The sequence below is a fragment of the Balaenoptera musculus genome, chromosome 1 (genome assembly GCF_009873245.2).
Source record: "Balaenoptera musculus isolate JJ_BM4_2016_0621 chromosome 1, mBalMus1.pri.v3, whole genome shotgun sequence".
NCBI classification, from domain to species: domain Eukaryota; kingdom Metazoa; phylum Chordata; class Mammalia; order Artiodactyla; family Balaenopteridae; genus Balaenoptera; species Balaenoptera musculus.
In genome coordinates, this window is record NC_045785.1 from 183,393,569 (window position 1) to 183,421,464 (window position 27,896).

At 63.2% G+C, this 27,896-nt stretch overlaps 1 protein-coding gene across 6 annotated transcripts in view; it reads right to left on the minus strand.

Annotated features, from left to right (window-relative positions):
- Positions 1-4,300: 4,300 nt before the first annotated feature.
- Positions 4,301-27,896, minus strand: part of KIF21B (kinesin family member 21B) — a 44,382-nt gene continuing 20,786 nt past the window's right edge. For 2 of the 6 annotated variants that reach the window (XM_036832489.1, XM_036832478.1), the window contains exons 14-35: positions 27,473-27,664; positions 25,593-25,792; positions 22,250-22,357; positions 21,731-21,799; positions 21,128-21,360; positions 20,827-20,974; positions 20,523-20,717; positions 20,335-20,436; positions 18,983-19,148; positions 18,751-18,802; positions 18,523-18,580; positions 17,596-17,801; positions 17,443-17,517; positions 15,750-15,863; positions 14,003-14,041; positions 12,186-12,322; positions 11,220-11,400; positions 10,936-11,100; positions 10,598-10,715; positions 9,807-9,977; positions 8,947-9,146; positions 4,301-7,905 (exon numbers count right to left, since the gene is read on the minus strand). In XM_036832489.1, the coding sequence (XP_036688384.1) occupies positions 7,848-7,905; positions 8,947-9,146; positions 9,807-9,977; positions 10,598-10,715; positions 10,936-11,100; positions 11,220-11,400; positions 12,186-12,322; positions 14,003-14,041; positions 15,750-15,863; positions 17,443-17,517; positions 17,596-17,801; positions 18,523-18,580; positions 18,751-18,802; positions 18,983-19,148; positions 20,335-20,436; positions 20,523-20,717; positions 20,827-20,974; positions 21,128-21,360; positions 21,731-21,799; positions 22,250-22,357; positions 25,593-25,792; positions 27,473-27,664 (2,987 nt within the window). In that variant the 3' untranslated portion in view covers positions 4,301-7,847. Of the gene's footprint in view, positions 7,906-8,443; positions 8,554-8,946; positions 9,147-9,806; positions 9,978-10,597; positions 10,716-10,935; positions 11,101-11,219; positions 11,401-12,185; positions 12,323-14,002; positions 14,042-15,749; positions 15,864-17,442; positions 17,518-17,595; positions 17,802-18,522; positions 18,581-18,750; positions 18,803-18,982; positions 19,149-20,334; positions 20,437-20,522; positions 20,718-20,826; positions 20,975-21,127; positions 21,361-21,730; positions 21,800-22,249; positions 22,358-25,592; positions 25,793-27,472; positions 27,665-27,896 lie in introns of those variants that run through there. The other 4 variants (XM_036832472.1, XM_036832462.1, XR_005017357.1 and 1 more) reach the window with 3 other exon arrangements.

Below are 27,896 nucleotides of genomic sequence, written 5' to 3' on the forward strand. Positions count from 1 at the left end.
TGCCTGGCCGCACAGACCTCCTACGTCCTGGAAGCCAAGGAGAAGATGAAAGTCACCACCCCCAGCTCCTGCTTCTGTTGCAGGAAGCCGAGAAAGGCCCGTTTCTGAGCCTGCGTCCAGGGCAGACAAGATGGTGTCAGCAGTGACTGCGGCTGGGCTTCTGAGCCCTGCTCTAGACCTGGGGGGGCGTCCCTGCAAAGCCTCTATAATAAAAGGAGAGGGACCACTGGTGACCTAGTGGCTAGGATTCCGGGCTCTCACTGCCATGACCTGGGTTCAATCCCTGGTTGGGGAACTGAGATCCCATAAGCCGTGCAGCACGGTCAAAAAAAAAAATTTTTTGTATTTTTATTTTTATTTTTATTTTTATTTATTTATGGCTGTGTTGGGTCTTCGTTTCTGTGCGAGGGCTTTCTCTAGTTGTGGCAAGCGGGGGCCACTCTTCATCGCGGTGCGCGGGCCTCTCACCATCGCGGCCTCTCTTGTTGCGGAGCACAGGCTCCAGACGCGCAGGCTCAGTAATCGTGGCTCACGGGCCCAGTTGCTCCGCGGCATGTGGGATCTTCCCAGACCAGGGCTCGAACCCGTGTCCCCTGCATTGGCAGGCAGATTCTCAACCACTGCGCCACCAGGGAAGCCCCAAAAATTTTTTTTTAAATTAAAAATAAAATAAAAGGAGAAAGAGGGAACGTGCGAGCAAGAGGTGTTTCCTTGTCTTTCCCCTGGAGCCCATTCCCGCCCATGGGGTAGAGCTGCCTTCTCTGCAGCGAACCTCTGGGTCCAGGCCCCTCCCAGCCCCACCCTCACTCAGCCAGGGCCCTGAGGCCAGAGTGCAGGGACTCTGGGGATACAGGGGGTGTGGGCAGGGTTCCTGGCCGTAGGCAACAGAGTGCACTCTGGCTGGTTTACGCCGGAAAGCGGCTTATTAAAGGGCATCAGTCAGCTCCTGGGAGGTCAGCGTTTGGATACCGCGCTCCAGGCACAAGGCGACTCCGCAGGGCACCACTGGGGCTGTCCCTGGGCTCAGCACACCCCGGCCCAGGTGACAGCGTTCAGGCCTGGGCATGGAAAACTTGGCCGCTGTCCCTCCTGCCACGCCGAGGGGTCAGCTGGGTGAGCACCTACCGTCTCCACTGCTCCTGCTGGAACCGGCCCTGCCTGGGGCCGTCCCACCGTCCCGGGGCGGCTCTTCGTCCACGCAGGGCCACTGGCTGTTCCCATCGCCACCCCACCCCCGCCCCGGAGCCGGGGTGTCACCTGTTACCCCCGACCTCAGTCAGCCGGGCCCCGGGCAGAGATCTGGGTACAGGGACAGTGGACCCCATGTCCTACAGAGCAGGGGTCCCACGGCCCAAACTCTGGCCACAGCGAGGCGGACACCCGGCCTGGCTCTGGCTCTGGCTCTGGCCCTGCAGCGCCTGGCCTCTGTCACCTGTACCCGAGCCCCCGGGGACGTGTGGAGCTCCCCCTCAGTGGCCGTCTCCACCTTCCACGCCTCCCTCTCAGCAGTGGCCATGCTCCTCGAGTTATCTGGGCCTGGGGAGTAGCGGGAGTCACTGTCATGGTTGCAAACAGACCTCAGAGGCAGCGTTAAAGCTCACGCTAACCTCGGCACTGGCCAGAAGCCTCTTCCACCCACCGCCTTTGTCACCAGCTGGCACTAGGGGCCTTTCCGGCCGCACTGTTATAGGTGGAGGTACTTGGGGAAAGTCACAGGACTCAGTACACACTCACGGTCCCTGCCTTGCCCTCCAAAGCGCAATCCTGCTTTGCTGCAAGCAATGACAAAGGATGGATCGTATTAAAACCTATCAGCAGGTCAAGTGCATCGGTATAGGACCCGCTTCAGAGACAATCACGCTCCTTGCCTTGGTCAAGCCAAGTTAAGGGACTCAATGGGCAGAGACCAGCCCAGGAAATGGATTCTAGGGCCCTCTTGTCCTGGGATGATCTCGGCCACATCTGTTGGCTTCTGGGCCTCAGTTCCTTTCATCTGTAAATTGAGAGGTTTGGAAAAAACTATCTTTTAAGATGCCACCCAGCCCTGGCAATGAATGGCTCGTGTCAGATTCTGAGAAGTGCAAATTCCTTGCCTGGGAAAGCCGCCTGGGAACTTATATCCTAAACAGAATTTCTCTTCTTCATCCTTGTTTGTCTTCCAAGTGTTCTATAATAAACAGCTATTGGACTTCGGCGGCGGTCCAGTGGTTAAGACTCTGCCTTCCAGGGTAGGGGGCGTGTGTTCGATCCCTGGTCGGGGAACTAAGGTCTCACATGCCATGGGGTGCAGCCAAAAATTAAAAAAGAAGAGGCCATAATAAGCAGTTATTACTCTTATAATCTGGAGAGAAAAATCCCACATTAAAAGAATAAAAAGCAATGTCCCTTAACTCACCATTCCTGCCTCCCCACCCCTAAGTGCCTTGGCTTTTTCAAGACTTGAATTTGGAAAAACCACATTTTGTGGCCAAAGTCTGGGGGCCGAGGGGGAGTCCGCTGAGTGCAGTCAGCTCCAGGCCCTCCGTCTTCTGGTTTCATCCACACCCCTCCCCACTGGTCCACAGCTGGCGATGCCCCGTTGTCACTTCCCGCAGTCGACAGTAGCCTCTGCCCCGACAGGGCAGAATCCTGTGTGAAAGATGGCCTGTGGGGAGCAAGGGTGGGGTGAGACCGGGTGGGAGGTGGCGTGGGTGGAGCTCGGCCAACCAGCCCAAAACAACCGGGCTCAGGAGCCACCGGGCTCCCGTGCCCACCGCGGGGCTGTGGGGATGCATCTCCGTCACTGGCTCAGGGTCCCCCAACTTGCCAAGCCCCTTCCTCGTGAGGACCAGGACCCTCTGGGGAGGAACCTTCCTCCGCCCATGGCGACCCCATCGGCGCCATCACCTGTCACCAGCCGTGGGTCCAGCTCTGCAGCAGGGCCTGTGCAGGCTGACGAAGCAGCTTGCTTTTGTATTTGGAAAACAAAGCAAAGAGAGACCCAATTGTCTTCTTAATACAGACATCAGAAAGGAGAGCTTCAAAGTGGTCGGGGGAGGGAAGAAGGTGCAGACAGGCCCCGGAGGTGGTGGTGCGGGGTGGGGGTGGGGGAGGGGTGGCGATGTGTGGTTTTCAAAAGGAAAACGTAGGTTTAGATAGTTGCTGACAGCTCATTGCTGGACCGTCAGGATTGCTGTTCTTTCTCTCTTCACTCACTCCCACTCTCCCTCTTTAAATGTTTGCTCAGCATCTGTGGCCACGAGGCACTGAGGGAATACAGAAAGAAACAAAATGAAGTCAGTACCCACCCCCCACCCCAGCAAAAGAGGGTAAATTTTATGGTATCGGAATTACATCTCAATAAGACTGTTATGAAAATGTTTTCTTTGCTAGAGCTAAACCTGACAAAGTAGAGATTTGCACACAGAGCTAGTGCAGGGCGTCGGGACACTATGGACCCTGAAGTGCATACAATCTTAAGTTATATGAGCATCACCGATGCCTGGAAAACCGTGGTAACGAACAGGATCTAGTGAGTTACAAGCATGAGAGCAGCTCCGTTTTACAGTAACAACTCTGTGTCTTCCGGGGTGAAGAGCACATTACAGGGTTGCTCGGCATCTCATAGACGTTTTTATGTCAAAAGTGGGGCTTTTATGTTCAAAATAATGGGACGTCTGGGCAGAGCACAGAGGATTTTTAAGGCAGTGGGAAAAAGAAAAGGGAATACGAGTTTCTAAGACTGAGAAGCCGTGATCTGGAAGCAAACATCACGCCTTCAGTGGAGCCGTTGGCACGTGTGACCGTTTGTGTTTCTGTCCCCTCCTCCTAAGCCACGAGGAACGGAACCGCATCTGGGGGGCAACCTGCACGGCGCCTCCCGCCCGATGGAGTGGCAGGAACGGGTGTCAGCCATGACTCCGCCCTTAGCAGCTGAGATGCCGGCAAGCCGCTTCCTCTGAGATGTTTCTCATTTCAGAAAATGCAAACACCGCCTGTCACACAGGCAGTGAAAACCCGACGGACGACGCCTGGAACAGTGTCTGGAACGGAGCAGGCGCTCAGGAAACACTGGTGCCCTTGCCTCCAGCTGTGCACCTGTCCCAGGAGGGGGCACAGGGAGGCTGGGGGGAACTCGACTCCCTCAGTGAGTAAGCCTGCTCCCAACTCACGGCCTGCGTATTGACCCTCATGCTGGGCCTGGCCCAGATGCCTGCCCCCGTCCGCCACCAGCCCCTGCCCCAGGGAAGGACCACCAGCCCAACATCCACAGCCCTCAGGGTCACACCACACACCACAGACAAGGGTCATTCGCGTTTTATTTATGACAGCTTCTTAGAACACTCACATCTGGTCCGGGAACGGAAATGTACAGCATGAGGCTTAAATAACTTTCATACACTATGTACAGCCATTGGCGGACGTACAAAACATATATACACCTGTGCTACCACCCAGCGGAGGAGCTGAACCAAATGCAACCCTGCGCCCGGGCAGGGGATAGCTAGAAAAGAGCTGGTGGGCAGGGCAGGGCTTCACGGCAGGGGTCTTCTCTGACCCTCGGCTCTTCCCGGAACTGTCCCTGCTTCCCTGCAAGGCCCTCGGGACAGGAGTTCAAAGGGCTGGACTGCGGTGTGGTGCAGCTGGGAGCTCCTCTGAGCACTGGGGAAGGGGGAGGAGAACAAAGATGCCTTAGAAGAATCAGAACTTTCCCTGTCAACTCTATCTTTGCACATCAGAGGGTTGGGAAGGGTTTGGGAGCCAAAAGAGGAGGGACCGTGGTGGCCAGCAGCCAAGCCCTGGCTGCTCGGGGTGCAAAGGGACAGATGCGCTGGGTTTGGGCCACTTGGTGGGAAGGAGCTCAGCGCTCTGGCAGGGCAGGCCCTGGCCACACAACTCGGTGCTGAGCACACCGGGCGACGTGGGGATGAGCGACCAGGGGGTGTGCCCGCACCCAGCCCAGACCGCTCCAGAGGGTGCCCGGGAGCCGGGCCCCGCAACGGTGGGAGACGCCAGGAATCCCCAACCGCACAGCAGCCCTGCCAGCGTCGCCGCCACACCGGGTGGCGTGAGCAGGTCCTGGTGACAGTCCTCCTTCCGGTGGTTTGTGCTTTAAACTCCCTCTGCCCAAGCCACCCGGCCCCTGGCGGGCAGCAGGGCCGGACCATGCCTGGACCCACAGATGGCCCCCCAAGGGGTGGAAGGCGGCACCCTGACCGCCTCAGAGGCTCGGGCGTGCTGGCCTCTCTCAGCCTTTCTCTCTCCTTGGCAAGCTCCAGACTCAACTCCAGCTGCCTCGGAGGAGCCAGCCCTGCAGGTGGAGGCAAACACTGGCCTGGTCAATGCTGAGAGCAGAGGCCTGGCCCAGGACCGCGCTGAGAAGGCCATGGGCAGTGGCCGGAAGATGGTCCCGTCAGGGGAGCTTGCCAGCCAGCTTGGAGAGCTTTCCCGGGGCTCAGCCCCGGAACAGGACATGGGTCCAGGCCCAATAGGCTCAGTGGGGCTGGGATGGACCTGGGATCGAGCATTCAACATTTCGGGATGTCGGGGGAAAAAGGGTGCCACTCTGGGGCCCCCAGCCCTCCAATGTGGCCTGCCTGCAGGGCCAGCCTCAAGCCTTCGGGTGGGCACAGCAGGGCAGAAGTAGTAGGATGAGTCCCGGAATTAGGACAGGCTGCGGGCCAAGCCCCGTCGGAGCGAGGGCAGCCCCTGAAGTGGGCATCCTCGGTCTCCCCATGGGCAGAGCCTCCTGGCCGGGTTTGCCCAGGCCGCCTGCCACCAGTCCTGCCTTGTGCTCAAATCACAACCATTTTGTGCTTCCACATTGAGGATGCTTGTGCATCGAAGGGCGCTGGGGCCCCCCCAACCATGTACCCAACCCATCCCCGAAGGAGCGGGCAGACTTCAGTGCTCTGGAGCACAGCTGGGAAAGGCTCCCGAGACCTCAAGTTCAGAGTCAGTGCTTCCCGCCAGGACAGCAGAGCCAGCCTGCCATGAGGTAGCTGACCCAGAAGAAACAGCAGAAAACGGGCAGGGACGCTGAGCACCTCTCGCGGGCCAAAGGGCCCGTCTCGTGCAAGGACAGGCCTGCAGCCGCTGCCCAGTGGCCCCAGGCTGAGGCCTCCGGTCTTTTGTGTTTCTACAGTTTGTAAACAGTCATGCAGATTCTTTCTTACAGGAGGCAAGGTTGAAGCTTTCTGTTGAGGTGGGGGGAGGGCTGGGGCCCGAGAAGAGAATTGTACCCCCTTCTGAGCGGCTGAGGGGGCTCCCGGCACCCCTGGGATGGCCCAGCAGGAGGGATTTCCAGTCCTGAAGACACTGTCCCGGCTCTGGGCGTGTCCCTGCTGCACGTCTGCTCCCCCGATGTCGACCCCAAGTCCAGCAGGGGGCCCTCACAGCAGGACGGCTTTCTGAGCTGGGGGGCAGCTCGGAGCAGTGGGGACAGGGCGAGTTCGGCCCTGGCCACGTGGGGAGGGCCACCTCCGGAAGATCCAAAAGTCACTGCGTCCTCTGAACAGAGCTGGGGCTCCCGGCCCTCAGACTGAGTGAGGCCAGGAAGCACAAGACCAGTTAAGTGTCAGAGAAAGTGTAAAAAGAAAAAGAAAAAGAATGTGGATTTAACAACATCCCGGGAGCGGGGAGTCCACGGCCCCAAGGAAAGGAGAAACTCAGTGGAGTCCATCCTCACCGCTGGCCCTACAGGGAGAGACCCTGGCCCGTGCCAGTTAAGGCTTGAACGCAAGTCTCCTGAATAACCAGGGAAAGACGCCGGGGGCTCCGCCTGGCCGGGGTGAGATGCAGGGGGACTGGGGAGGGGCCAGGCCGGGCGTGCCGTCCAAGCCCCTTCATGGTGGACAGTCTTCCGAGCTGCTTCCTACGTGGCCCACTTGGGGCTCTGGGAGTGGGGACAGTGGGCAGGAGACCCCGCGGGTGAGAAGACACATGTGGCTCTGCGGGCATGGCTGGTGTAAGGCTGCCCGGGGCGGGTGCCAGGCCCCGGCGTAGGAAGGCACTGACGCGCCAAGCGGCCGGAGGCGGGGGCACTAGAGCGGCCCCCGGGTGAGGGCGGGGGCGAGCCCAGGCTGCAGAGTCTAAGGGGCGCCGCCCTCCTCCGCGAAGCAAGTGGGGGGCGGCCCTGGAGGGCGGGGAGCGGGTCCCCTCTGGGACTCCTGGCCCCTAAGAGCTGAAGGAACAAGCTTGTGGGAAGAAACTTCAAGTCAGTTTCCAGGAGGCAACAGCAAAAATAAAAATAAAAAATAAATTAAATAACTGAAGTACGCCGACCATCTCCCCAAAGGAATCTTTCTAGCAGCTCCACCGTGGCCCCGTCAGAAAGGGACCCAAGGAATTGCTGGGGTCCACGGGGAGTGGCCACTGGTGGCCGGGGGGCTAAGGTCAGCTGCAGGGCCAGCTGCCTACACCTGGTTTCCATGGTTACCTGAGGGCTATCTTTCTGGGCTCAGAGGCAGGTGCAGTGGCTGGGCCAGAGGATGTAGGGGAGGCCTGCTGGCCGGAGGGGCACGGCGAGGGCTGCCCCACCTCCCGGACAGACCCCCCGGGCCAAGGCTGGAGGAAGGGCGTGGCCAGCTCGGCAAGGGAACACGGGGACAGGTTGGGGGGGGCAGGCTGCAGGGAGAGAAATGAGGGGAAACGCCCTTTGGCTTCACAGCTTAATTAACTCCCGGACCTCCCTGTCCCCAGGAGGCGGGGGAGGGAGGGGGCAGTATCCCGTGGGAAGGTCAGGGAGAGGAAGGCGGGCAGGAGGGCCACAGCCTCTGTCCCCCGGGCGCCGCCCCGCTGGGCCCCAGCTTCCCCTCTGTGCATCCCGGCTGCTGGGCCGAGGGTCAGGCTGTCCTCTGAGCTCACTCCTAGTGGGGGCCGCTGGGTACCAGGCGCCGGGCACTCCAGAACTTCACTGTCAGGTCACTGGGTGGAGCAAGAGAGGCCTGGTCAATTCCTGAAGAGGGCACGGCTGGCCACCCCCGAATGAAGCATGGGCCAGATTCCCCAACGTGCCAGGCGGGGCTGGGGCCCAGGGGCAAGCGTTGCTTAGGCCGAGGGCGGCTGCAGGGGTGGAGGGGTGCTGGGCAGAGGGAGGGGCCTGTGGTCACCAAGGCCCCACAGGATTCTTAGCACGGGTTCTCTCCGTTGTTGCTATTTTGTTTTGTCTTGTCCAGGCCTGAATGCTCCCCGTCTGCTCTCTGCCACCTGGCACCCCCCTCCTGGGGGGTCTGTCCCCCGTCCATGCTCGGAAAGAAGAGGGGCAGGCGGGGCAATCTCGGGGCAGGCAGGATATGCGGGGAGAGAAGGGAAGAGGAGTAAAATAATGTCGTACCGTTAAGAAGCAGCTCAGATCGAAGTGGAGAAAGAGGGGAAAGGAAAGAGGGGGAGGATGAGAGAGGAGATGGGAGCAGGGAGGATGGGGGGGGAGAGAGGAGGGGGAGGGGGAGAGGAGAGCGGAGGGGGCGCGGAGGTCAGGGCAGGGTGGTGGCTCGGCCCTTTATGGCCAGGACTCGGCGAGGAAGGCAGGGGGTGAGTCCAGGGACGTAATTCCACAACTTTACCCGGCAGTCACTGTGGGGGGAGAGGCAGGAGGAGGCGGGAAGGGGGAGGCGGAGAGAAGGAACGTGGTCGGAACAAGAAGGAAAAAGAAGAGGCCGTCTGAGCAGCTGCCCCTGGGACAGAGGGCCTGGGCGTCCCTGGATGGGACCAGAGCTGGGGCTGAGGGAGGTGGGCAGCTCTGTGGTCTGGGATACCTGCACAGGGGTCAAGGCTGCTGTGTCAGGGGCAGGGAGGGCTGGGAGACGGGGGGTGGTCCCAGCCTGGGGCCCAGCATCCCCCGCGGGCGCTCCGCGAAGGCGGGCTCAGGCCAGGGGCGCCGTGGGGTCTGCTCCATGCCCCGGCCCGCGGGGACAGCGCCCGGGGGAGGGCGGGGAGCGGAAGCAGAGCTCTCTGCCCGGCACCCACCTGGAGGCGGTGAAGATGTGCTTGGCGTTGGTGCAGACGGCGTTGATGGGGCTGTCGTGGCCCTTGATCTCGCCAATGGGCGTGAAGTTGTCCACGTTCCAGACCTTGATGACGCCTGCGCGGCAGGCGCTCAGCAGCATGGGGCGGCCCGGGACGAAGGCCAGGGCGCACACCCAGTCCTTGTGCGCCGTGGGGATTTGCTGCGGGAGGAGCGAGCCGTGAGGGCGGGAAGCGGGGGACCCTGCCCCAGGCTCCAGAGATGAGTCCTTCATTCCTGCTCCCATGCTCGGCCCTGAGGCCCTGCACCGATAGAGAGCCCTTTAGCCCTCAGAGGGGTCGGAAGGGAAGGGGGCGACTGGTCAGACCGGGGGCCGAGAGCAGACCCTTCCTGAGAGCTGCTGCCTGAAGGTAGATGGTGGAGGCAGGAGAGGGTGCTGGCCGGCAGGGGGCACTGGGGGGAAGAGGGTGCTGGCCGGGGGTGGGGGACAGGGGGGTAGAGGGTGCCAGCCGGTGGGGGGGGGGCACTGGGGGGAAGAGGGTGCTGGCAGCGGGGGCACAGGGGGGAAGAGAGTGCCCGCCAGGGGGCAGGGGGGGCACAGGGGGGAAGAGGGTGCCTGCCGGGGGTGGGGGGGCACAGGGGGGAAGAGGGTGCTGGTTGGCGGGGGGGCACAGGGGGGAAGAGGGCGCCGGCCGGGGAGGGGGCACTGGGGGGAAGAGGGTGCCCGCCGGGGGGGTAAACACAGGTGGGGAAGAGGCTGCAGAACTGGCAGCCTGGGGGGCTCTGGCCCAGGACACAGGGTCCCCAAGCCCTGCCCGGGGGACCGCCTCTCCGCAGCCCAGCCCTCCCGCCCCCACTGCACCTGCATGAGCTCCTGCTGCTCCAGGTCCCACTTCTTGATGCCATTATCCCGGGAGCCACTGAACAGGACGTCCCCCTGGATGGCCAGACACTCGATGCCATCGTAGTGCGGGGGCTCGAAGTTGTGGGTGGGGCCGACGGTGCCCGTCACACACTCACCCAGCTCAAACATCTGCGGAGGAGGGGTGGGAGGGAGGCCGGGTGGAGATGGGCTTCCCGGGGGACAGGAACTGGGGGCAGGGAGGCTGACTCAAGGTGGGTTTGGGGTGTGAGCTTCCTATTAAAATTTTCTTATTTTTTAATAAATAAATATAGCACTACTTGTACTTTAAATAAAAACATTCATCATAACCCCACCACCCTCTTTTCCCTTTTTATCCACTGCATCCCAGTTTCCGACCTTGTACCTACGTTTGCAATGACACGACCAGGGAGCAAACAGCATCAGTGCTGACTTGTGCTCTTTGTGGGTTTTTTTCATATTTATCGTGTAATCAGTTGCACTGCTTCCTGTCCTGTGGGTTTTCCCTAATTTACCTGACTGTTATCCTACCCGTAGACATTTAGGTTCTTTCTGATTTTTCAGCATGTACAAAATCACGCTGCAATCTTGACTTTCTGCACAGACCTGGCTCCTTGGGGGTGATTTTTCAGCATAAATCCCCAGGGGTCTCACTATTTTCCATGAGTCCCAAGGCAGTGGAGGGAGAGGGCCGAGGCAAGGAGAGCAGGAGGAGCACAGAGCCGCCCCCGAGCCCGGCCTCAAGGTCAAGGTCGAGGGCTTCTCCGTACCTTAACGTAGTGGTCCTTGGAGCCGGTCACTACCAGGTCGTGCTGGCTGGCGGTCTGGGCGACCGTCAGGCACATCACGGGGCCGATGTGGCCAGTCAGCTTGCCGACGGGCTGGAGCCTGCAGGGGAGAAGAGGCCCAGTGTTGGGGGGGTGGATCGGGGGAACCCTGGGGTGGGGTTGGGGGTCCACCCTGGAGTGAACACGCTGGCCAGGGGACTCGCCCCCCGCAGAGCAAGATCGAGACGCAGGCACAAGCTGCCTGCAACCTGGGGCTCGGAGGAGCGGCCGAGGTCCCACCGCCCCGGGGGTCCCCCGCCCTGCCCGGGCCCCTCCCCGACCTGCTGAGCTCCCAGATGCGGACGGCGTTGCCCGAGGCGGCATACAGCATGCTGCCCGAGGGGCTGAGGGCGATCTGGTTGATCTGGTGCTCTCCCTGAGCGCTGGTGATGGTGCGGGTGGACGCAGCCGCACAGGCGTCCCCTGAGACCACCTGGCCTGAGGACCTGCCCGTGAGGGAGAGAGGCAGGGTCAGGGGTAAGGGCTGGGCTGTCCCTCGCGGGCCTCCTGGGCTGGGTCCTGGCTCCTGCCCCGCCACCAGTGCGAGCCGGGCGGGACGACTTACGTGAGGGTCCGGACGCACTTGGCCGAGTCTCGGATGTCCCACACCTTGATGTAGGAGGTGGACACGGAGAACACGAGCCCAGAGAGGCTGCAGTACTTGATGGAGACCACGTTGCTGGGGTGGCCCTTCAGAGCTGCGATCTCCTGCCCTGTCACCAAGTTCCACATCTTACAGCTGCGGTCTGCGAGAAAGTGGGCATGAGCGGGACACAGCCGTTATGGCCGGGGCCCGGGGAACTCCCGTCCCCACAGCCACCGGGGCCGCCAAGGCCAGGGGAGGTGGTCCAGGGTTGCCCAGGGGACGGGCTCCGGGTCCAGGGGCGAACACGTGCTCCCGCCTGCTCCCGTGGTGCACGGACGAGCCCGGCACTTCCCACCAGGGCTTCTCGGGCAAACGCCCACCAACACCAGGTTCACGGAGCATCGCCGGGGTGCCGGGGCTAGAATAAAGCTCCCGCGCCTGCCAATCACTGACCAAATTAACGAACGATGGCAAACAAGTCTCGGGGAAAACTTGGAACCAATCAACCTCGCCTAGATTCACAACCTTCTCCCTCCTGCCACGCAGGTAGGTGTATACATATTTCCCGTTTTTCTATTAGCTGTCTCCTGCACAGCTGCTCTTCCTGCCGGAAGGTAACGTTTTCTGACGGTTGTTGGGATTAAGGAATCGTAGGAAGTGCGCAGCCCTAAGTGCTGGGGTCGGGGAGGGGCTGAGATGAGCAAAGGCGGGGCACCTGGCATGCTTCCTGGAGTTCGGGAGGCAGGTCTGGAAGGAGGTACTGGATGGAGACCCCAGGGCCAGCTAGGAGGGGAGGCCCGGGGTGGGGAGCCCTGAGCCCCGGCAGGAGACCCCACCTCCTCAGCCTGGCGGCGGTGATCCCGTCTCCTGGGCAGCCCACTCTGGCAGAGGGAGCGCGAGGGAGGGAGGCCCTGACCCCACCCGGCCGGTCCGGGTTCCGCCCACCTTTGGACCCTGTGAAAAGCAGCTCGTCCGTGGCGTCCAGGCAGAGGATGGGCTTGGTGTGGCCCTCGGCCATGGAGACGCACTGCAGCGGGGCCGTCCGCGCGCCCTTGGCTCCTCCGACCGGGGTGATAATGCCCCTTCCCGGGAGAGAGGGAGAGAGGCGCCCGTCAGCCTGGGACCGCGGCCAGGCTGAGCGAGGCGCCCGGGTGAGGGACGGGCGGAGGGGCACTCGGGCTGTGGCAGGGGCTCCAGCCACAGCCCCCCAGGTCCGAGAGCCGCGCAGACGGGGGCCTGCGGTGCAGCCTCTCAGTCGCCATCCTGAGCACTTCTGGGGAGCAAGCCCAGCCAGGCACGGCCAGGGGGCCAGAACACGCGGGCGTCCCCTCCGACGCCTGCCTGACCCAGAACCCAAGACACACACGCCCCCAGGCCCCAGCCGGGCAGGGCAGAGGCCCCAGAGCTGGATGGGCTCCTCCGGCACCTCGGTGACCCCAGGGAGGGTCGAGGAGTGCAGAGAGGGAGGGCGCCCAGGCCGCCACGCCCATGCAGAGACGCGCGCATGCAGGCGTGCACGTCGCGCCCACCTGGGCCCTCTTGGACCAGTGAGGTCAGATCCGTGACTGCCATTTGCAAAGGGCTAAGTCCCTCTGGGGAGCCCTGCTCAGCTCTGTGGGAAGAACGTGCAGGCCCCCGTGGGGAGTGAGGCTCTGTGCAGGGTATGGCCCCTCCTCCCCGCGAACACTCAGAGACGAAGGAGGCCTGTCCTGGGCGGGCCTGAGGACTTCGCTACACACCAGCCTCCTGCAGGGCCTGAGGATGAGGATTTTTCTCCCACTGAGGGTCTTTGGGAACGAGCCCCCGGCCAAGTCACGTGCACGTCTGAAACGTGGCCTATTCTTTCCAAAGACAGCGCCGCCCCTGTGGCCGAGAGCGTCTGACGTGCCCGATGTCCTGCCCTGCCCGCAGCTGCTCAAGAGCCCCCGGACTCCACCGGCACCCCCAAGGGCGGCGGTCGGACAGGCCCAGCTGTCCCCGGTGTCGCAGGCACACGAAGAGCCCCACCCCCCAGCTCCCCGCTTCTGACGCTGGCTTGGGCCCAGGGGAAGGAGCCGGGGAAGGAGCCCAAGACAGCAGTGGCAAGACCCCGAGTTAAAGGATAACCCTCCGCCCATGGGAGGGGCCAGGGGGTGGGGGGGTAGCTGGCAGCCTTGCAGCCAGGGGACGGTTACAGAGGCGTCACCCCCGGGGGCAGGGACAGTGAGTGGCGGTCGCCCCGGAAGAGCAGGCGGAGCCCTCAGCCCAGGGTGGCCCTTTCCCAGCCGGGGCTCAGGCCCACCAGGTCCTGGGACTTGCTCCGTGTTACGGGCAGCGGGAGGGGTGTGCGTGTGTGGTGCGCGCGTGTGTGCGTGTGTGCGTGTGCGCGGGGCTGGCTGAGGGGAGAGAGGTCTCCTGGTACTCCTGGTCTTCGGGCCAGGAGACGTGGGCAGGGCCACTTCTCGTTCAGAGCCCAGGTCGGTGAGGGAGCCCCCGACACTGAGCAGCACGACCCGCCAGCAGCCTCTCTCCAGGGGTCCGGCCCCCCAGGCTCCCTGCCCGCCCCTCCCACCCAGTGACAAGCCACCAGCAGCCATATGCCCCCCCGAGCCCCCAGCTCCAGCCTGGCGCAGTCAGAGGCCACGAAGCACCCACGAGAGAGGAACCAGGGGTGAGAAGGGCCGGAGGGGGTCTGGGGGAGCCACGGAGAGGAGGGGCCGCATGCTGAGGGCAGGGTGCGGGGGAAGGGGGACAGAGAGGGAGCAGCGAGCCATTCTGTGTACCTCAGGACCTCCGACAAAGAGGAGTCGCTGTCATCAGACCTGGGGGCAGAAAATTAGCTGGATTAGGGGGAGAGAGGGACACACACGAGGGAGTGGAGGCGGCAGCAGCGTGGGGAGGTCAGAGGGTGGTTATTCTCTGCAGGGGGAGCGGAGAGAGGAGAGGAGGGAGGGCCTGAGGGCAGCGGAGAGGAGGTGGGGCAGGCCGGGGAGCTGGGGACGCCCCTCGGACAACAGGGCGGGGATGGGGGCGGGGAGGGGCGGAGGGGAGACGGGCCTTGCTGGTCCCAGGATCCCGGCTGCCTCACTGCACCAGCTGGGGGCCCCCTGCCCCCTGAGCGACGCTGTGCCTGCTCCCACCCCTCCCAGGGGCAGGCCTCTCCCAGCAGTGCTTCGAGGGCCTGCTGAACCCCAAGCACTGGCCCCAGGAGCCGCTGGACGGTGCCCGGGAGCTGGCTCTGCACACACATGGGCCCAACACCCGGGCCACCGGGCAGGACCGGGGTCTGGAAGCCCCTGGGGCTGGGATGCCAGGGTCCCACCCAGAGCTGCTGAGAGGGACCTGTGACTGTCAAGGTGTGGGGGGCACCCTGGCTGGTGTGAAGGCCCCTGGCTGGTGTGAAGGGCCCCTGGCTGGCATGCGGGTCCCCTGGCTGGCATGGGGGGCACCCTGGCTGGGGTAAAGGGCCCCTGACTGGTGTGAAGGGCCCCTGGCTGGTGTGAAGGGCCCCTGGCTGGCATGGGGGGCACCCTGGCTGGCATGGGGGTCCCCTGGCTGGCATTGGGGTCCCCTGGATGGCATGGGGGTCCCCTGGCTGGCATGGGGGTCCCCTGGATGGCGTGGGCCGGGCTCGCTGCTGTCCTCCCGCAAGGGGGGCCACGGCAGGTTTGGGGCAGGAGCAATGGTCTGTCTCTGTGAGGAGAGGTGATGTAGGCAAAGACTAGCACTTCGTAGCCTGGGCTCCGCCAAAGGACAGAGGAGCTATTAGAGCCAAGAGGAGCCCTCCGGGGGCTGCAGAAAGTTGGGTGTCGGGGGTGCCCAGCAGTGTGGGGGGCCCGGAGGGGAGCACAGGAGGGCGGGGCCTCCCCCTTCGCCAACGCAGAGCCCCACAAGTCAGAGATCCCAGGTTTGGGCCCAACTCGACTGCTTTCTAGGTGTCCCGGGGCCTCTGAGCCTCTCTCCTCTTTGTAAAGCAGGGAAGGCAGTCCTCACGGCTGGTTTATATACTTCCAGCGGAATGCCGTGTGTGCAAGCCTGGGGCGGCGTTGGGGGGCGATGCCCACCACACTGTAAGGTAAGTGTCCAGCGGGAGCGGTCAGTAGGGGTGAGCTGACCCCACCATGTGACCGAAACGGGGTCTCCTTCTGCAGGGACCCTTCACAAGGGTGCTGGGGCGTGGCCTGAGCTTTAGCGGGGGCGGGGGGGGGATGCGTGACTGAAGCTGAAGGAAGGGGCTCCAGAGAAGAATCAGAATCAGTAGAGGAGGCGGGGGCAGCTCTGGGTAGGCCCTCAGGGTGCCCGACTGCCCGGGCCTGGCCCCGTGGCTTCCTTCGTGCCCTCTCCTGCGGTCCCCACACGCTCAGGGGACGGGAGGGGTCCACGGTCAGCACAGAAAGGGCGGAGGTGCCAGGAGAGGGGCCAGCACAGCATGCCTAGGGTCTCCCCGCTGCCCACCTGCCTGCGGCGAGGACCCGCCCACAGCCTCCCTGTCCCCTCTGCGTCCCCCGCCCCCCGGCGCCCGGCTCTTACTTGTCCAGCGCTGACCCTTGGCTCTGGTTACTGGTGAGACGAGAGAAGACGTTTCGGTCGTTCCGGGGCCGAGTGGGAGGGGACGAGGGGGGCGTGAACCCCACGTCTGTGGACCTGGCAGGTGAGCAGGACAGAGCAGCATCCGTTAGTAACCGCACCTCTGCCCGCGGGCAGGCACACGCGGGGTCACCTGCACCACCTTCCGTCTGGTTGTAAGGCCTGCAGGGCAGGGGGTCCTACGGCCCAGCTCCTGCTTAGCCCCCGGGGGCTGGTCCTCGTGATCCGTGGGTTCCGCATTTGGGAATTAATTCACCTGCTCATCAAAGCCTATCTGTCAGCCCCAAACAATGCCCCCAGGGCTTTCCTGGCCATTTGCAGGCATGAGGACCCAAGCGCACATCTTCCCAGCTGAGGTCAAAAGAGGTGGCCCTACCTCCCTCACAGTGTACACAGCGCCCTTTCCAGTCTATTTAGTGTCATGCTTTTCATATTTTTGTGCTTTTGGTTGGTGATTTCAGTGTTTAAAATGGCCCCGAAGATGGTGCTGCAGGGCCACCTGGTGTCCTGAGCTCAAAGAAGCTGGGACGTGATTTACAAAGAAAATACGTGTTAGATGAGCTTCGTTCAGGGGTGAGTTCTAGGGCTGTTGGCCCTGAGTTCAATGTTAATGAGTCAACGGTACATATTGGATTAGGTGTCTTGAAACAGAAACTCACATGACGGGTTGATGCAAACGCTGGGACCAGAGGCCCCCAGGAGCCCAGCCCTGTGTTTCCCGGGAACAACAGCTCAGGATTCGCTAAGTCGTGTTCACGGTGACTTGACAACACAACTGCCACAAACAGCGTGACCTGATCTCCAGGGAAGAGTCCAAGGCCTCATGGCGCCACCCCTTCCAGCACCCATGACCCTGCTCTTTGGAAGGTGGTCCTCAGGTTCAGCCCATCCTCCCTCCCTTTGGAGGGTCATCACGAGTCCAGCCTACATTCCCCCCAATTGCAATTCAGTGTGTTCTCTCTGTCACGGGGGGCGGGACGGTCTGTGGGGCCCCGGGTGCACAGATGCCCTTGCAACTCCTCCCACCAAAGGCCCATCTGCAGCCACGGGCATGGGCGGCTGGACCGGAGGGAGGGACAGGAGCATGTCCCCCTCCCGACAAGGCAGGTGCATGAGGTCATCCTGAGCCCCTGCCCTTCTACTACTTCGCTGTGTGACCTGGGGAGGCCACCAAACATCTCTGAAAATTAAGGTGACCCTGAGAGGCATCGGGAGACCCGAAGAAGCCCGTGGGGCCCCATGAGTGGCTGGCCGGCTGGGGACTGTCCTCGGTCCTGCATCCCCTCCCAGGACTGTCCTTACTCACCTACACTCCGCCCACAGGACAAGACCTTGAAAGGGGTTGAGGCCTTCCAAGGACCCCTGGCCATGAACGGGGCTGAAGCCCACTGGTCCCGCGACCAGTCCAGGCCACTGCAAATCCGCCCACGCTGAGCTCACGGCAGCCGGCAGTTTTTAGCAGCGGCCTTGGCCACCAGCTCAGGTGCTTATGGAGAGATTGTTTCCTGAGCCGCAGCTGACAAAGTGAGGAAGGGGCCGTGCGGGGAGCCGAGCGGGGCCGGATGAAAGCGTACACGACCGTCTACAGTGGGCCTCCCAGCGATTCCCGCCCCCGGGGTCTAGAACATGTCCTCACCTGATGGGCTGCCCTCGGTCGTATGACTTCCTCCGGGTCAGAGGGGACGTCTCCGCTCCTCGAGACTGCCGGGGGCTGGAATGCAGGGTCCAGTGAGGCCCAGGCCCACTTCCCGGTCCCACCCACCCCCCCACCCCTCGGCTCCCTCCTTACAAAGTGCTCCCTCTGGTGGGCAGGCTGATGGTCCGAGAGACCTTGTCCCGGTAGTAGGGGTCTCGGATGGAGAAGCCCACTCCGTCCTCTTTGATCTCCACGAGGGAGGCCAGGGACTTAGTGATGTTCTTGGTGGACACGTCCAGCGGGGGGCCCAGGCACTCGGCAGACACGGCCTTCATCTGGGCGGACAGCTTGGGCTCACCCTGAGACAGGAAGGGCTGGGTGGACCCACTGCCCAAACACGACGGCACAGAACGGGGAGCTGGGGGAGTTCCAGCGGGGAGACGTGCCGCCGGCCTGAGGCAGAGGAGGTGATGGAACGGCCCCGGCAGACACGACCCAGACACGTCTCCCGAGGCTTCTGGAGAAGCCAAACCAACAGGAAATGCCTCTGCTGCCCTTCTTTAGACTTTGCAAACAGAATGCCAGGCTGACCTCTGCTGCTCACCGCTAATCAGTTACTCAGAGGCTGTGCACAGGTCACTGCTCCCAGTCTGCAGGGTCTTCCCTTCTCTCTTTAGTGAGTCCTGTTTCGTGGCTCCGTCTAGTCTAGTAATTGCTCCCTCAGTGTCAGACAGACTCCCCCCCTGCTGAGTCAGTAATCCGCGTGCAGTAACTAGACATCCAGGGTTAGCTGGTCTTTGACCCAGAGCAGGAGGCAGAGTCTTGGTGGGGAAGAGGGTGAGTTCTGAAAGCGAGGCCCCGGGCTGTGATGATGTCACTCCACCCATTTCAAAAGGAATGGGCTGTAACGGGTCACACATCTGGGCACCCTGACCCTTTCCAGGTTAGATAGACCCTTCTTGGCCGCCGCATCCCCAGCTGGAGGCAATACTGGGTTCGGGCTGAGGGTAGGGGTAGAGCCCCAGGAAGGTGGGGACCAGGCTGCGGGGAGCCCCCCGGCCGCCTGCTGGTGGGGCTCACCTTGAACTTGAAGTCGTCATGGCTGGTGGAGCCTTTCATGGTGAACGACTGGGAGAAGCTAAGGAAAAAGCAGAGGAGGGTCAGGATGGCGACAGCTGATGTCCCGGTTCCCTGGGGCTTAGGTTCATGGGTCCCAAAGAGCCCCCAAGCCCAGGCTGAGCCCTCGACCCTCCGGCAACCCCCCAACCCAGCCCCAGGCACATGCTCGCTCCCAACCTGGAAACTCACCTCCCCTCCGAGACCTCAGACACCTCCTCATCTGTGCTGGCGTAGCCGTTCTCTGCCGGGGACGAGGGAGCCGAGGGGTGAGGCCCCGACCCCTCACCCGCCCTCCCGCCCCTCACCCTCTGGGATCCGACCGTGGCTTCCGGGGAGCCTGGGGGAGGGAGGGTCTCTGAGGCGGGAGGCAGGGAGCCCTGGGGGTCCATGGGGGCCGCGAGGCCTGCCCCCCGCCCTGTACCCTGCTGCACGTTGTGGATGAGGGCCTGCAGCTCCGGATGGGCCTCGGCCTTCTCGCGCAGGGCGTCGAGCAGCAGGTGGTTCTGGGAGGGGACCGCTATGTCTGTCTGCCTCAGCCGTCCCTCCAGCAGCCGGATCTGGGCCTCTTTCTGGGCCACCTGCAGCCCCTGAGGGTGGGGAGCGAGGAGGCCTGGGGTTACCTCTCCCGGCCTGGGGCTGTGGGGACCGCCGTCACTGCCCTCCCAGAATCTGCTCCCAACCAGACGCCTCCCCGCTAGCTCCCAGGCCCCAGCCTGTGCCCATCACAGACCTGCGATGCACCCCAGCCCCCTTAACCTCCCCCACATCCACGCAGTGGGGCACACTCCCTGTCATGGGCTGAATCGTGTCCCCAGAACGCATATGTAGATGCTGTAGCCTCCAGGAGCTCAGAACGTGACTGTGTTTGGAGATGGGGTCTTCAGGAGATGATTAAGTTAAAATGAAGTCTCTAGAGGGGGCCCTCATCCCTATGACCGGTGTCCTTACAAGAGGAGGAAATCAGGACACAAACACACACAGAGGGAGGACCTCAGGAAGGGAGACGCCGAGTCTACAGGCCCAGGAGAGAGACTCAGAGGGACCCGCCCACACCTCGATCTCTGACCCCCAGCCTCCAGGACGGGGAGCAGTAAACGTCTGCTGTCTGCTGTTTAGGTCCCCCGGCCGCGGGGCTGGTCACGGCGGCCCCGGCAGAGGAACACGCTCCCGAGCCGCCAAGCAGAGCTGAGAGAGCTCCCTGGGGCGGGTGAGGGGTCAAGGAGGCCAAGCCCCTGCCCCTACCCTGAGTTGCCCCGCAGGCACAGACCCTGGGGAAGGAAGTCCCCACGGCCAGCGCTCCGTCGGGCAGAGGGGACAGGGGACCGCCACAGGCCAAGGGATGCCGTCTGCTCCTGCACGAGGCCCCTGACCCCACCCCTGGGCGGAGCATGTCTGTCCGGTCCTGTTGCCCCACCGGAAGCGCGCACACACACACACACACACACACACACACACACACACACGCGCGCGCGCGCGCGCACGCGGCTCCCTCCACCTCCGCGGGCCCAGGCCCGGCCCTGCTCTGGATGGGCTCGCACCAGACGCTAGGGTCGCCCCCGACGGAGGCCCTGCTGTGTGCCAGGCGCCACGCCAAGCCTCTGGCCCCGTCATCTCGTTAAAGCCGCGCGCGCAGCAAGCCGTCCCCCGCTTTACAGCCTCAGCGCTTGCCCGTTTGCCCGCGCCTGTGAGGGCCGCTGCCGGGCGGCCGGGCCCCGTGCTTGGTCTCGGGGGTGCCTGCCCGCTGGGCCCGGCAGGAGGCGAGCCCCGGCCTACCTTGTCGATGGACGCCTTGAGGAAGTTGTCCAGCAGGAGGCGAGCTTCGGCCAGGGAGCAGGAGCTGATGACCACCGACGTGTCTGTGGAGTCCAGCTCCTCCTGGACCGGGAGGCGGAGGGCCCGCGTCACCAGGGCCGCCTCCCCCCGGGCCCAGGCGCCCTCCCGCTCCCCCGCCCCGCGGGCACCTTGGTCTCCTCCAGCTGCACAATGGTGGCCTGGCAGTCGCCGATGCTGTCGTTGATGTAGTCGACGTTGGCCGCCAGCACCTCGACCTCCTCTGCCAGCTCCTGCAGCCCCCTCTCCTCCTCCGGGCTCTCGGCCTGCAGCCGCTCCCGCTTCCTCCTCAACGCCTCCTGCAGGAGGGATAGCTCCTCCCTTTTCTGGGGGGAGGGAGGAGGCCTCAGGCTGCTGCCCGGCCAGGCCCGGCCCGCAGGGAGGAGGGTGGAGGGCGGCGGGGACAGAGCCGGGCGGTGGGGGGGGGGGGCCCACCTTGATGAGCCGCTCCATGTCAGCCTCCAGGTTGACGATGGTCATCCTCTGCATGACGATGTCGACGATCCTCCGCTCCAGCGACTGCCACTTGAGCCTGGCGGCCTTACTGAAGCTCTGGCTGGCCCCCTTCTTCTGGAACTTCTTTCTGGGGGGCAGAGACAAAGAGGCAGGGGAAGGACCACCCTCAGCCTCTGCAGCTGCGTGGAGACTCCGACCCAGAGCCGACGGCCGAGGGGACCCCGGCGCTTGCCCCTCCCAGGCCCCGCCCGCACCGGCCAGGTGCCCCAGGCCGCCTCACCTGGCAGGGCGGGCGCCAGACAGGGTGGGCGCGGGGTGGCTCCCCAAGAAGTGGCTGGTCTTGCGGTCCCACTGGCGCACGATGCTGGAGACAGAGCGGGCCCCCGACTCGGCCTCGGACGAGGTCGTGCTGGCCGACACCTCGGTGCCCGAGTCCAGCATGGGTGGCTTCGGTCCCACGCGGCCCGCCACCCGCTCAGACATGGGCTTGGCCAGACGCCTCAGTGCAGAAACCTGGGGGCCCAGAGGAGCGGGACCCAGTGGACAGGGTGCCCCCAGCCCACGGAAAGGCCCAGGTTGGGGCGCGGGGCAGGGAGAATACAGGGCCGCTCCGTCCTGGCCTGGGTTTGGGACTGAGAAAGGTCCAATGGGTCTCCAATGTGAAATGGACACAAAAGAGGCTCCCCGTCCTTTTTAAAAGTTAACCACTGCGGCATCTGGACCGCAGCCTGCAGCCCACCAGCCTCAGCACTCCAGCTGAGAAAGGCCCTCCCACGGGGGCCACCCCAAGTCAGCACGTGGCCAGGGGGAGCCGGGGCCACAGGGGGGCTGCTCTCAGGACAGGGGGGCAGGGCAGGGGCCACGGGGGAGGGGCCGGGCTCACCTCCTGGGTTTTCCTCCTCAGGACCATTTCCTGCTGCCGCTTCTGGGACTCCAGAGCCCGGATCTGAAACTGTGGGTGAGAGGAGAGGGTGGGGTCTACACTCGGGCCCTAAGCCCGTTCCACCCGGGCCGGCCCTGGAGGTGAGCGCCTTGTGCAGCCAAAACTCGCCGGTAAAGGGGACCCAGCGTTTGGGTCCCTTTCTCCACGAGGACACATCTCTCGGCCTCTTCTCCCCGCCGCGGGCAAGGAGCCTGGAGCAGAGGGCTGGGCCCACCAGGCCTCTCCACAGGGCTGGAAGCTGCTGGTGACCTGGGCAGGGTCCTACCCGGCGGTGGGCTCGAGGCCTGGCTCGGAAGCCCACGAGGACCGGGCTGGGCTCCCGCAGCCGTCCTGCCCTCCCGCGTAGGGCCGCGCCTCTCCTCCCAGCACCACCGTCACCGCTCAGGCCCGCGTGGTCAGGAGGGGCGGCCAGGCACGCGGGGAGGCGGGGGGCCCAGGGACCCTCAAGGCTGCCCTCACCTCCTGCCGCCGCTGCTCCTTCTTGAGCTGAGCGATCTCCCGGTTCCTCTTGGTCTCCGCCAGCCGCCTCCGCTGTTGCTCCTCCCGCATCTGCTTCATCAGGGCCACCTGCGACGGGGTGGGGCGGGGGTGAGGCCGGGCCTGATGGTGGGGTTGAGCGGAGGCCCGAGGCCTGCGTGGAGGGGCTGGCCCGGAGGATGCGGGGCAGGGGTGGAAGCCACCAGGTGGCAGTGCCTCAGGGGCTCTGGCCCCACCTTGTCCACAGGAGTGAAGGTGTCCCACCACCTGGGCAACCTACCGAAAGGAGCGGCCTTACTGCCAGCCCAGCCGTGCAGGTGAGACCACTGTGCAGGGTCCAGCCAAGGCCCCCAGTGCTCTGCTCACAGCCCCTGGTGGTCCTCACGCAGAGCCACTGCCGGTGCCCAGCCACTCTGGGACCAGCCTAAGCTGCTGGAGGCAAGGGGTCCTGCCTGGATGAAGCAGCGTTCTCTCCCCCACCCGCAGCTGAGCTGCCGGCGGGGCGCGTTCCCAGGCCAGGTTCTCACGGTGACGACAATAAAAACCAGCATCATTTACTGAGCCCACGCTATATGCCCAGCCCCGTCCTCACGATAATCATACGCGACAGGCGTTCTCACTCCTATTTTACAAATAAGAAAGGAGCCTCAGAGAGACAAAATGACTTAAAGTCATAAAATCAGTAATGGGTGGCCAGACTTCTGGCCCAGGTCGCTTTGCTTCAAAATCCAGCTCTTACCACGGCCGTGGGGATGGCACCAGGGCAGGTCAGAGCGGAGCTGGCGACCAAACACAGAGCCTGGAGCCGAGCTCTCGGAGGGCCGGCCAAAGGCTCAGAGAGCATCACCCGGGAGGCCAGAGGTGAGCCGGCACAATGGGGAGCCGTGCGCTGGGCCCTTGTAGCGTCCACCCCCCTGGCCCCAGAGCACAGAGTGCGAAGTGCACAGGGGTCAGACTCCTTCCATGGGACGGCGCCATGAGAATCAGGTGCGCGCTGTCCCTCCTCTGCCACTGAGGCCTCAGACACCCCAGGAATGTCACCAGCCTGCCCTGAGGGCAGTTAAGAGAGGAAATGGCCCGGGAGGGAGGCTGGAAGGACTGCGCTGGCTTCTCCCTCAGAAGGCAGGCTGTTGGGGGGGGAAGCTACAGAGAGGAGGAGGGCTCCCTGCTGCCGGGCCTTTGGGGTCCAGAACAAATGCTCCCCCAAAGGGCTGGGGCTGACAAGAGAAGCCAAGCCTGGGCGGGAAGCGGACCCAAACCCCGCCCACAGGGAGCTGCACGCACACTGAGACAGCGGCCCTCACATGGAGCCGGGGCCAGAGCCTTCCTGGGGAGGAACGTGTCTTTCTGGACAAAGGTCCATCTGTCCAGCTCTGCCTGTGTGGCCGAGTCCCAGGGAGGTCATCACAGGGGTGGTGGTCTCAGAACGGGTGGGAACATTCCAGGCATGTGACAGCACAGCACCTGAGGCCAGCACTGTTCTGAGTGTCTCCTCTGCTTAGGCCACCTCTGTAAACCGCAGGGCCTGCCCCTGAACTGCGCTGGGAGGGTCTTGGGCACTGGCTCTCACGGCAACTGGTTAGAATCCTTGACTGCTGCCCTCGGTCCTTCTGACAGAAACCCTGGGCCCCTCCTGGGCACCCTGGGACAGCCCAAGGGTGCTCTGTTCAGCCTCTTTCCTAGGCTCACAAGGGCACAGTTACCCGGGCAGAGCGGGGCCCCCGGCTGAAGGGCTGAGCAAGCTGAGATTGAAACCCGGGAACACGCAGGGACCCTCTGTCCTTCACACACATCCTGGGCATTATTATATTATTTTTCCAGGCTTCAGAGCCATAGAAGGGTCCTGCCTCATAGGGATCTACAGTAGGGTCACCTCCCGCTGAGATGACGGCCGGCCGGCACCAGCCAGGACCGCCTCGAGAGGTGTTAGCCACGGAGCCTCCAGGGAGACAGAGTTAGGACGCAGGCAGAGCCCCCAGAACGCTCCAGGAGCTGCAGAGTGTGCAGTGCAGCCCCCGAATGGGGACAACCAAGGCCCTGGTCCCTCCCTCCTACCACCAGAGGGCGCCCGCTGACCCAAGTCCCCCTCTTCCTCCTGCAGCCGGGGCAGCATCGGCTGGTGGAGGTCCAGGGGCAAACCGGCTCCCTGGGGCCAGTGCAGGACGGACAGTCTGAGCAGAGCGAGACTGGCCCTTCTCCACCCTGGACAGGCTGACGGGCCCTGGATGTGTGGCCCAGGCGTGGCTGGGGACAGAGCCTGCCCAGGGGAGGTGGCTAGCCTGATGGCTGAGGGTCCACCTGGCAGAATCTGCATCATCACAGCATCACCTCTCTCCGCTGCACACTGGTCAGTGCCAGCCCAGTTGGGCGGTGAGTACGCAGTTACCATGGCACCGGGTGCTCCCCTCTGTGGGACCTGTTCCCACGGCCAGCTGTCTGCAGCTCGCTGGGGTCCTGTCCCAGGGCCTGGCGCAGGGCTGTGGGGAGCTGGGGTACACAGGGGGCTGGGGCCAGGGCAGGAACGCGCAGCAGGCAGCCAAGGGGACGGAGGACATAAGGGCAGCACGGATCTGCGGGCCCAGGCGGGAATGAGGACCCAGCCGGACGGGGAGGCAGAAGAGCCAGAAGCCAGGCTTGAGCGCCCTGGACGACGGCAACTGGAAAAGGGTGGCGGCAGAGCACTGAGTCTGAATCCCAGCGCTGCCCCAGGAGGCGGGAGTCACCCTCTGAGGAGTGGCAGTGACACCTGGGCTGCTTTCTCCAGCTCCTCCTCAGGACCAAATGCGGTTGTGGTGTTGGAGGACTGGCGGAGAGCCACATCCAATCGTCACTACATAATTATTATTATCATGAGTATAGGCAAACGTGGCACAGGTGGGAGGCCTCACGTGCACTGCGTGTGGACTGGAGGCCACGATGGTGGGGCGGGACCCCTGGGGACCCTCTCCTGCCCCTCCAGGGGGAAAGGTGCTTTGACCCTGGACAACGCACTAAGAGGACCGGGTCCAGGACCAGGATGGGGCTGAAACAGGCAATGTCGTGTGTCAAGACAAGCAGCCACGCTGACAGCGGTGATAATTTTTAACACGGTAAGTGGGTCTGAAACTACACCCCTGCCCCCCAGCCCCCTTTTGCCGCCTTCATCTCGGCCCCGCCCCCAATTTGGCGTCACCCCAGCCCCGCCCCTACCTAGGCGTTCTTCATCTCGGCCCCGCCCCCGCTCCCACCTTGGCCACGCCCCCGCCCCGCCCCCGGCCCCCACCTTGGCCACGCCCCCGCTCCGACCTTGGCTCCGGCCCGCCCCGGCCCCGGCCCCGGCCCCCACCTTGGCCTTCTTCATCTCGGCCACCTCGGCCTGCAGCTTCTTGAGCTCCCTCTCGTAGCGAGACTGGTTCTTGAGCAGCCGCGCGTGCTCCTTCTGCGCGGCCTGCAGCTTCTGCAGGTCCCGGTTCATCTCCCGCAGCCTCTTCTCATAGTCCGCCTTGATCTTGTTGGCCTTCTCCTCCGTGTAGCACTCCATGGTACCTGCGTGCAGCGGGGCAGGGTCTGCGCAGGTCCCTGGGCCCCAGTGCCCGGGCAGCCTGGGCTCCAGTGTCGGGGCGTGACGTGGGCGAGTCACACCCTCCTCCACCCGTTCCTTCGTGTGAACAAGGAGGGGCTCGGACTAGGAGACGCCCAAGGGCATTCTAGGGACCTCGAAGGGGTGATTTCATCCAGAGATCTCTGAGCCCCTGCTCGTCAGCTTGCCATGAGGGGCCTGAGGACCACTCCCGCTGGCTCGGTTCTGACCCGTGATTGGAGGAAAGGGCCGGGACCAGTGGGAAGGGGAAGAGTTAGCAAGAGAAGACAGAGTGAGTGGGCTTGGGGAGAAGGAGCGACCTGGTTCTCCACCTTTAACCTTTCCTACCTGAACTGCCAACGTCTAACAGACATGGCAAACTGGCAGGTGCAAGCCCACCTCCTCACCCTCCACCCCCTCACCCAGCAGTCTTCCCCATCTCAGTATCTCACCACGTCCTTCCAGAAGCTCCCTCCCTGGAGGTATCTTTGGCTCCCTTCTCTTAATCCCCCACCAACCAATCAACAAAGCCTTTCATTTCCATCTTCAAAATGGATCCAGAATACGACCACTTCTCACTTCCTCCTGTCCAAACCATCTCTCACCAGGACCTTTATAAGAGTTTCCTAACTGGTCTCAAGCTTCCACTTTTGCTTCCCTGCACAGCAGCCAAAGCGATCTTGCCAGAATGCTTTCAAAATTTACATCACGCCCCTTAAAACCCCACACTTCCCATGTCTCTCAGAGAATAAGACAAAAATCCTAAAATGACGGATACACCTGGTCCGACACTTCTCCTCTGATCTCCTTGACTGCTAGTGTCCCCTCACACCGTGCTCCAGCCATCGGGGCCCTCGTCATGCCACCAACACGCCCGGTGCACGTCTGCCTCGGGGCCTTGGTATCTTCTCTTCCCTCTGCCTGCAATGCTCTTCCCCTCACTCATTCTCTCCAGCACTATCTCACCTCCTTCCAGTCTTTGCTCAGATGCCAGCTTCTCAGCAAAGTCTCCCACGACCATCCTTCTCAACACGCCCACCCCCTCCCCAGCACACCGTGCCCCCTTCCCTGCTGCATTCTTCCACGACACTTATCACCCCCTGACATGCTATAGGATCTGCCACTTATCTTCTTTACGTCGGTCTCTCCCCACTAGAATGTGCGCTCCAAAACTCTAGCATCTAGAACAAGGACCGCTCTGCAAGACGCACTCAATGCATGTTTGCTAAGTGAACGAATGAGTGGATGAGTGAGTGAGTCATGGGATGAAGGGGCTGAGAGCCATGTAAGGAAGATACATGGTGAGAAGCAGACTTGTAAATGCGATCAAAGGAAACACCCAAGGAGCAAATTCAAGAAGAAAGGCTGAGGGATTTCACCTTCATGGGCCTGGAGACAGGATTCTAATACTTAAGGCGATGGTAAAAATAATAGAAATGATAAACTGAGAACGTAGCAAAGGGACCGGAGTTGGACACAAGAACTTTCTGTGGGTCTAAGTGCACAGTCCAAGGTCAGAATGCCCCGCCCAGAGGCCCAGGTAACCCGGTGGTGCCCTTCTGACGGGGAGGGGCCCGGGGACGGGGTGTGTGGCGGGTACGGGGCGGGGCTTCGTGGGGGCGGGGCCTCGTGGGGCAGGGCCTCACTGAGGTTCTGCAGCACGCGGTCCCGCTCCAGCTGCGTGTCCCGAATCTTGTTCTGCAGCAGGATCAGCTTCTCCTCGTACTGGTGCTTGAGCGTCTGGAGCCGCCGCTGGCTGTTCTCCAGCTCGTCAATCAGCTTCTGCTTGATTTCGATCTCGCACGTCAGGTCGGCCAGGTCAGCCTGGTAGTTCACCTCTGTGGGGGCAGAGACAGGCTGGACCGGGGGCCAGGGGCGTGGTGGAGGGGACGGGCCTTCCCCTAGCCAGCTGTGACCACTCAGTGACCAGTGGCGAGAGGAAGTGACACATCCCATGGTGGGAAGGTGCTGCCAGGTGGCAACACCCTTAAAGAGCTGCTCGGGAAGTGCAGGCCTGGGCCAGGGAGCTGGGGGTGGGGGGGACCAGGCGTCCCACCCACCCCTGCTGTG